The following is a 9,325-nucleotide window of genomic DNA, read 5'->3' as shown; positions in this document are numbered from 1 at the left end:
CTGAGCCTCGTAGATCAACCAGAGTAAGATCCGCACCAGAGTGGTACGGTAATCCTGTTCTGGAAATCATGCTACTAGATCATGATGAACCTACAAACTATGAAGAAGCGATGGTGAGCCCAGATTCCGCAAAGTGGCTTGAAGCCATGAAATCTGAGATGAGATCCATGTATGAGAACAAAGTATGGACTTTGGTTGACTTTCCCGATGATCGGCAAGCAATTGAGAATAAATGGATCTTCAAGAAGAAGACTGACGCCGACGGTAATATTACTGTCTACAAAGCTCGACTTGTCGCAAAAGGTTTTCGACAAGTTCAAGGGGTTGACTACGATGAGACCTTCTCACCCGTAGCGATGCTTAAGTCTGTCCGAATCATGTTAGCAATTGCCGCATTTTATGATTATGAAATTTGGCAGATGGATGTCAAAACTGCATTCCTGAATGGATTTCTGGAAGAAGAGTTGTATATGATGCAACCGGAAGGTTTTGTCGATCCAAAGGGAGCTAACAAAGTGTGCAAACTCCAGCGATCCATTTATGGACTGGTGCAAGCCTCTCGGAGTTGGAATAAACGCTTTGATAGTGTGATCAAAGCATTTGGTTTTATACAGACTTTCGGAGAAGTCTGTATTTACAAGAAAGTGAGTGGGAGCTCTGTAGCATTTCTGATATTATATGTGGATGACATATTACTGATTGGAAATGATATAGAATTTGTGGATGGCATAAAGGGATACTTGAATAAGAGTTTTTCAATGAAAGACCTCGGTGAAGCTACTTACATATTAGGAATAAAGATCTATAGAGATAGATCAAGACGCTTAATTGGACTTTCACAAAGCACATACCTTGAAAAGATTTTGAAGAAGTTCAAAATGGATCAAGCAAAGAAAGGGTTCTTGCCTGTGTTACAAGGTGTGAAGTTGAGTCAGACTCAATGCCCGACCACTGCAGAAGATAGAGAGAAAATGAAAGATGTTCCCTATGCTTCAGCCATAGGCTCTATCATGTATGCAATGCTGTGTACCAGACCTGATGTGTGCCTTGCTATAAGTTTAGCAGGGAGGTACCAAAGTAATCCAGGAGTGGATCACTGGACAACGGTCAAGAACATCCTGAAATACCTGAAAAGGACTGAGGATATGTTTCTCATATATGGAGGTGACAAAGAGCTCATCGTAAACGGTTACGTTGATGCAAGCTTTGACACTGATCCGGACGATTCTAAATCGCAAACCGGAGACGTGTTTACATTAAACGGTGGAGCTGTCAGTTGGTGCAGTTCTAAACAAAGCGTCATGGCGGGATCTACATGTGAAGCGGAGTACATAGCTACTTTGGAAGCAGCAAACGAAGGAGTCTGGATGAAGGAGTTCATATCCGATCTAGGTGTCATACCTAGTGCATCGGGTCCAATGAAAATCTTTTGTGACAATACTAGTGCAATTGCCTTGGCAAAGGAATCCAGATTTCACAAGAGAACCAAACACATCAAAAGACGCTTCAATTCTATCCGGGATCTAGTCCAGGTGGGAGACATAGAGATTTGCAAGATACATACGGAGCTGAATGTAGCAGACCCATTGACTAAGCCTCTTCCACGAGCAAAACATGATCAGCACCAAAGCTCCATGGGTGTTAGAATCATTACTGTGTAATCTAGATTATTGACTCTAGTGCAAGTGGGAGACTGAAGGAAATATGCCCTAGAGGCAATAATAAAGTTATTATTTATTTCCTTATATCATGATAAAGGTTTATTATTCATGCTAGAATTGTATTAACCGGAAACATAATGCATGTGTGAATATATAGACAAATAGAGTGTCACTAGTATGCCTCTACATGACTAGCTCGTTAATCAAAGATGGTTATGTTTCCTAACCATGGACAAAGAGTTGTCATTTGATTAACGGGATCACATCATTAGTTGAATAATCTGATTGACATGACCCATTCCATTAGCTTAGCACCCGATCGTTTAGTATGTTGCTTTTGCTTTCTTCATGACTTATACATGTTCCTATGACTATGAGATTATGTAACTCCCGTGTGCCGGAGGAACACTTTGTGTGCTACCAAACGTCACAACCTAACTGGGTGATTATAAAGGTGCTCTACAGGTGTCTCCAAAGGTACATGTTGGGTTGACGTATTTCGAGATTAGGATTTGTCACTCCGATCGTCGGAGAGGTATCTCTGGGCCCTCTCGGTAATACACATCACTTAAGCCTTGCAAGCATTGCAGCTAATGAGTTAGTTGCGAGATGATGTATTACAGAACGAGTAAAGAGACTTGCCGGTAACGAGATTGAACTAGGTATTGGATACCGACGATCGAATCTCGGGCAAGTAACATACCGATGACAAAGGGAACAACGTATGTAGTTATGCGGTCTGACCGATAAAGATCTTCGTAGAATATGTAGGAGCCAATATGGGCATCCAGGTCCCGCTATTGGTTATTGACCGGAGATGTGTCTCAGTCATGTCTACATTGTTCTCGAACCGTAGGGTCCGCACGCTTAAAGTTACGATGACAGTTTCATTATGAGTTTATGTATTTTGATGTACCGAAGGTTGTTCGGAGTCCCGGATGTGATCACGGACATGACGAGGAGTCTCGAAATGGTCGAGACATAAAGATCGATATATTGGAAGCCTATATTTGGACATCGAAATCGTTTCGGGTGAAATCGGCATTTTACCGGAGTACCGGGGGTTACCGGAACCCCCCTGAGGGTTATTGGGCCTACATGGGCCTTGAGGGAGAAGAGAGAAGGAGGCAGGAGGTGGCCGCGCGCCCCTCCCCTTCCTAGTCCGAATAGGACAAGGGAAGGGGGGCGGCGCCCCCCCTTTCCTTCCCCTCTTCCTCCTCTTTCCCCCCTTCTCCTTCTCCAACTAGGAAAGAAGGGAGTCCTACTCCCGGTAGGAGTAGGACTCCCCCCTGGCGCGCCTCTCCTTGGCCGGCCGCCCCCTCCCCTTGGCTCCTTTATATACGGGGGTAGGGGGCACCCTAGGACACACAAGTTGATCTTCATGATCGTTCCTTAGCCGTGTGCGGTGCCCCCCTCCACAATATTACACCTCGATCATATTATAGCGGTGCTTAGGCGAAGCCCTGCGACGGTTAAACATCAAGATCGTCACCACGACGTCGTGCTGATGAAACTCCTCCCCAAAGCTTTGCTGGATCGGAGCCCGGGGTACGTCATCGAGCTATACGTGTGTCAAGAACTCGGAGGTGCCAGAGTAACGGTGCTTGGATCGGTTGGACCGGGAAGACGTACGACTACTTCCTCTACGTAGCGTCAACGCTTCCGCTTCAGTCTATGAGGGTACGTAGACAACACTCTCCCCTCTCATTGCTATGCATCACCATGATCTTGCGTGTGCGTAGGAATTTTTTTTAAATTACTATGTTCTCCAACAGTTAATCATATGGTGATGTGAACTATTGGTGTTAAATCACATGGCGATGTGAACTAGATTATTGACTCTAGTGCAAGTGGGAGACTGAAGGAAATATGCTGTAGAGGCAATAATAAAGTTATTATTTATTTCCTTATATCATGATAAATGTTTATTATTCATGCTAGAATTGTATTAACCGGAAACATGATACATGTGTGAATACATAGACAAACAGAGTGTCACTAGTATGCCTCTACTTGACTAGCTCGTTGATCAAAGATGGTCATGTTTCCTAGCCATAGACAAAGAGTTGTCATTTGATTAACGGGATCACATCATTAGGAGAATGATGTGATTGACTTGACCCATTCCGTTAGCATAGCACTTGATCGTTTAGTTTATTGCTATTGCTTTCTTCATGACTTATACATGTTCCTATGACTATGAGATTATGCAACTCCTGTTTACCGGAGAAACACTTTGTGTGCTACCAAACGTCACAATGTAACTGGGTGATTATAAAGGTGCTCTACAGGTGTCTCCGAAGGTACTTATTGGGTTGGCGTATTTCGAGATTAGGATTTGTCACTCCGGTTGTCGGAGAGATATCTCTGGGCCCACTCGGTAATGCACATCACTATAAGCCTTGCAAGCATTGCAACTAATGAGTTAGTTGCGGGATGATGTATTACGGAATGAGTAAAGGGACTTGCTGGTAACGATATTGAACTAGGTATTGAGATATCGACGATCGAATCTCGGGCAAGTAACATACCGATGACAAAGGGAACAATGTATGTTGTTATGCGGTTTGACCGATAAAGATCTTCGTAGAATATGTAGGAGCCAATATGAGCATCCAGGTTCCGCTATCGGTTATTGACCGGAGACGTGTCTCGGTCATGTCTACATAGTTCTCGAACCCGTAGGGTCCGCACGCTTAAAGTTTGATGACGGTTATATTATGAGTTTATGTGTTTTGATGTACCGAAGGAGTTCGGAGTCCCGGATGAGATCGGGGACATGACGAGGAGTCTCGAAATGGTCGAGACGTAAAGATCGATATATTGGACGACTATATTCGGACATCGGAAAGGTTCCGAGTGATTCGGGTATTTTCGGGAGTACCGTGGAGTTACAGGAATTCGTATTGGGCCTTAATGGGCCATACGGGAAAGGAGAGAAAGGCCTCAAAGGGTGGCCGCACCCCTCCCCATGGGCTGGTCCGAATTGGACTAGGGAGGGGGGCGCCCCCTTCCTTCCTTCTCCTTTTCCCTTCCCTTTCCTTCCCTCCTACTCCTACTACTTGGAAGGGCTCCTAGCTCTACTAGGAAAGGGGGAATCCTACTCCCGGTGGGAGTAGGACTCCCCTAGGGCGCGCCATAGAGAGGGCCGGACCTCCCCCTCCTCCACTCCTTTATATACGGGGCAGGGGGCACCCCAAAGACACACAAGTTGATCTTCGTGATCGTTCCTTAGCCGTGTGCGGTGCCCCCTTCCACCATATTCCACCTCGGTCATATCGTAGCGGTGCTTAGGCGAAGTCCTGCGTCGGTAGAACATCATCACCGTCATCACGCCATCGTGCTGACGAAACTCTCCCTTAACACTCGGCTGGATCGGGGTTCGAGGGACGTCACCGAGTTGAACGTGTGCAGAACTCGGAGGTGCCGTATGTTCGGTACTTGGATCGGTCGGATCGGGAAGACGTACGACTACTTCCTCTACGTTGTGTCAACACTTCCGTTGCCGGTCTACGAGGGTACGTAGACAACACTCTCCCCTCTCGTTGCTATGCATCATCATGATCTTGCGTGTGCGTAGGATTTTTTTTTTGAAATTACTACGTTCCCTAACAGAAATGTCATGTAATGTGATGCAAACAATGTTGCCGAGCAAGATAAAAGGGTATTCTCACCTTTCTGAGAAATAATAATGTAAATTGGCACACTTAAAATCTATGATCTTTAAGGACTTATGCCCCGGAAAGAAAAAGTACTCCATTGCGGCAAATGGAGTTCTTTTTGTACAATGATAATTAATAAGATAAGTATAAAACATAGAGACACACAATTATATCTGATATCATCCAAAAATTATGAATGCAATAACTTATTTATCATATTTATTTATAGGGATAAAGACAATGCACAAGCTCCAATTAACACGTCATGGTGCACAGTGGCATCTTTACTGAAGATAAACTGCCACACAACCTATTAGAGCCTACATGGGAATGGTTTCAACAAAAAGGCTCTCAACGGTATCCTTAAGATGGATATTGAAGGTATATGCATCTTTCTCAGCATAGAATAATGGCATGCTATTAGCAAAGTTAATAATCCTCCGCACCATCGGGAGTTGTGCGTGATGTTGAAAGAGAGCTTGATTTAGAGTTTTCCAGTCATCTTCTAGCAGTGAAAGGATCTTGGAAATGGCAACCGCACTTGTGACCCTATGCTCAACCATGTAACACTCTATAGAGGTTGTTATATCTCCCTTGGCCTTCCCGCCCTGCATATTTATATTATAATAGTAATTAGATACATTATCTTGATTCCCGGTGGTGGTTGATGCTTATAGTTTGGCCTAAATAAGAAGATGAAAGAGTATACTTTAAATGCAGCAATGTCATCCATTAGACATGCTATCTTCCCGCATGATATGGTGACATTAGGGTAACCAGCTGCCCACTCAAATGATTCCCTCGTCACTAGATCACCCATGCCAACCATCAAACCTATACATAATGTTGGTGATCCTATGGACATGGCAGATAAACTCATTTGATCTTTGAAGCTTGGCTTGTGATTCTGGTGTAACCATTCAGCTTCTTGGAGATAATAAGCTGATAGATCTTGAAACTACATAGAAGAAAATAAATTAGATAGAAAGCCATCAGTATATAGAATGATAGTAATGATATAAGGCACATGGTGGTGTACCACTTTCCGGGCATAGGCAACATGGTAGGTGTCACGAATGGCCACTTCACGCTTATGTTCATTAAATATCCTCAACAATTCAATATAGAATCTTTGAAGGTAGTTGGGTAGAAGAGAAGTGGCACTCTCATCCCATCTACATGTCGTCAATGAAAAATTAAATAGAAACTGATTGTATGTTAGTTCTTGACACATGGATGTAAATCAAATCCAAATTTAACAAACCTTTGTATGGCCGCATTTAGCAATCGACATTCCTCTATGGTGGCATGGGAATCATACGTGTCATCCATCAGGGAAATAAGCATCAACTGCTTCGTAAGAAATATTCTGGACAACGCAAAATCTTTCTCATGGTATATCGCATAGCACCAAATGTAACCCTCGACCAGGCGGTCCCGAGCATAGTTTAGCCCGACATGTCTGTAAAGATCACGCCACCACCTACAATACTTTGGTTAGTCCAGGTAAAATAGATTTTTTCCCTAATAATCCACATGATGGACAATGTCCAAACTATATATGTGTAGGATACAACATGTGAAGGGCACATTTTATATTGATTCCATCTTCATTGTGTAATTGAGTATGACGAAGACATACTTAGTGAGATATTTCAGTTCCTTCAAGTGGACATGCTATAGAAGGTTAAAATCCAGCTTTGCTAGCTCCAATAGAGTTGGGTTATGTCCTTCCTCATGCTTATACTCAGAGATATAACGCAATGTTTCCATCCTCTTAAACGTCCTTGAGAATGGCATGTGAAGGGCACGTTTGACTTGCTCAACTAAAGGGGACTTGAGAGTGTCCCTCATCAATTGAAGATGGTGCCTTGAAAAAGAGATAGCTTGTTCCAGTGATGGCTCGGCATGAATGAGAAGATGAGCTGCGTTGTATAGACATAAAAGTCCCTTAGGGTCACTAGTAATATCTTCCCTAAAGCTCCCATCTTCATTTTTAAATTTGTCGAAAACATCTGCAAGACAAATGTTGGCGAGACATTGTTCAAATAACTCATGCCATTTTATAGTTAGTAATGAAAGCTCAGTGTTACCCTAGTGGAGAATAATATTGTTCTATGATTTGTGAATATTCGTGCAAAAATCCATCTCTGCACCCGAGCTCATCTGCACCCGCGCTGACGAAAAAAATCAAAACAAATACTAGAAAAAATCTAATTTTTTTGTGTGGTAGACAATTTGATGCGTCAGGTCCGCTCCAATTTTAAATCATTTGGACATCTGAGGAGCTCTCAGCAAAAAAGACAAATTAGGGGTCTGTAATTTTTTTATTGTTCATGTACTGTTTTGGCCTGATTTATCTTTTTTGCTGAGAGCTGCTCAGATGTCCGAATGACTTAAAATTTGGAGTGGGCCCTCATGCATCAAATTGTCTACCGCACAAAAAATGATTTTTTTGAATTTATTTTGAATTTTTATGAATTATTTTCTAACCGGGTGTAGATGAGCCTGGGCACTGAATCGCCCTACTCATATTCGTTCCTTGTATTTATTTATTTATAAATAGATACTCCATACACACCTGAAGACACCCAAAGACCATGCTCTCTAAGCAAGCGAAACCGAAGGGCAACCTGATGGAGGCTAGAGATATTGAATTCACCCTCAAAAATTTGACTTAACGTGGTATCAACATGTTTCTTAAAGTGATGATCTATTCCAAGATGTTGGACAGTGTCCAATAAGGTTATTCTTTCCACCATGCAGTTGCAACTCTTAAACAACATGTCAACGTCCTCCTTTAATTTGTCAGCCCTTGCACTCATCCATTTCTCCGACCTCTGCACACATGCACGAATGCATTGATTAGCTAGGTCAAACCAAAAGGGACAATACATACCTGAAAGTAATAGGTATGCCATTTGTGATGACTAATATTTTTATACTCCCTTCAATCCATATTAATTGTCGCTGATTTAGTACAAAGTTCTAAATTAGTGACAATTAATATGGATCTCAGAGAATATTATATTTTTAGGACTTTATGTCTATTAATATACCATATATGCATATAAAAATTAATGCCAAAAAAATTCTAAGTTGAGAGAATAGCTTGTAATATTGCAATGAAACAAATATCTTGATTGGTGATGTTCGTCCCAAACCATAATGATGAGGAAGAAAGCAAATTATATGTATACGTGGGGGTAGTGTATGCCTGCAGTGGTTTTGGCTCGTAGTTGAGGAAGTAGTCACCCCACAAAGAGGGCCCATAGCTGGACAACATCTTGGGAGCAACGTCATCATAATCCACATCTGTTGTTTCTTGTTCAATACTAGAGGATGGTGTAGCTTTCGCTGCCACAGGTGATGCTTGGACATGGGGGAAGCAGGGGCGAGGAGATGCTTGGAGAGGAAGACGAGAGGAGTAGTTGCCACGGGTTGCGATGGCAGATGAGAAGAAGGGGTTGCTAAAGAGGATTGGCGGTGTTGGCGTCAAACTCACTGCCATCGTGTAATGAGTTTAGTGTAGTTGTGACTTGTGACCTAGGAAGCAGCGTGGTACCCAGGTTTTATAAGAGCATCCACATCCATGGAGCTTTTATATAGGAAAGATGTTGTGTACGTCTAACCTCCACCACTCAGTGAACTGTCGGCCTCCTGAATCCTCATCCACACCAGGCTCTTGCGTTCATGTAGTAGGTCGTTGTCGACTTGTCGTGTAACCTGCCCTTGCCGAGCGCGCTAATAGTTTGTAAACGGAAGGTAGTGTGGGAATTAAAGTTAATGATGACATACCATTACTTCCAGACACATAAAGGCCTAAGACAAGGAGATCCGATGTCCCCTATCCTGTTTAACATTGTGGTGGATATGTTAGCAATTTTGATAGGAAGGGCTAAGGAAAATGGTCACGTAGGTGGATTGGTACCTCATCTCGTTGATGGAGGTGTATCCATCCTTCAGTACGCTGATGATACAATTATCTTTATGGAGTATGAC

General features: G+C 42.9%; 1 protein-coding gene across 1 annotated transcript; it reads right to left on the bottom strand.

Annotated features, from left to right (window-relative positions):
* Positions 1-5,505: 5,505 nt before the first annotated feature.
* Positions 5,506-8,834, bottom strand: LOC123184866 (tau-cadinol synthase). The gene is made up of 6 exons (XM_044596911.1): positions 8,524-8,834; positions 7,417-7,500; positions 6,588-6,785; positions 6,363-6,498; positions 6,033-6,281; positions 5,506-5,931 (listed from the first exon to the last, which is right to left on the bottom strand). The coding sequence occupies exons 1-6, from the start codon at positions 8,832-8,834 to the stop codon at positions 5,644-5,646; spliced, it is 1,266 nt and encodes a 421-aa protein (XP_044452846.1). The 3' UTR covers positions 5,506-5,643.
* Between the last annotated feature and the right edge of the window lie 491 nt (positions 8,835-9,325).

The sequence above is a fragment of the Triticum aestivum genome, chromosome 2A, assembly GCF_018294505.1.
Source record: "Triticum aestivum cultivar Chinese Spring chromosome 2A, IWGSC CS RefSeq v2.1, whole genome shotgun sequence".
Classification (NCBI taxonomy): Eukaryota; Viridiplantae; Streptophyta; class Magnoliopsida; order Poales; family Poaceae; genus Triticum; species Triticum aestivum.
This window is presented reverse-complemented; position numbering and strand designations above follow the sequence as displayed.

Excerpts from the sequence above, each read along its gene's own strand:
- LOC123184866 (XM_044596911.1), bottom strand. The coding sequence starts at position 8,834 with ATGGCAGTGAGTTTGACGCCAACACCGCCAATCCTCTTTAGCAACCCC. Across the intron at positions 7,501-8,523 it reads CAGGCATACACTACCCCCAC|CGCGGGTGCAGATGAGCTCG; the intron begins GTATACATATAA and ends TTTTTTCGTCAG. Across the intron at positions 6,786-7,416 it reads CAATATTATTCTCCACTAGG|ACATGTCGGGCTAAACTATG; the intron begins GTAACACTGAGC and ends TGATCTTTACAG.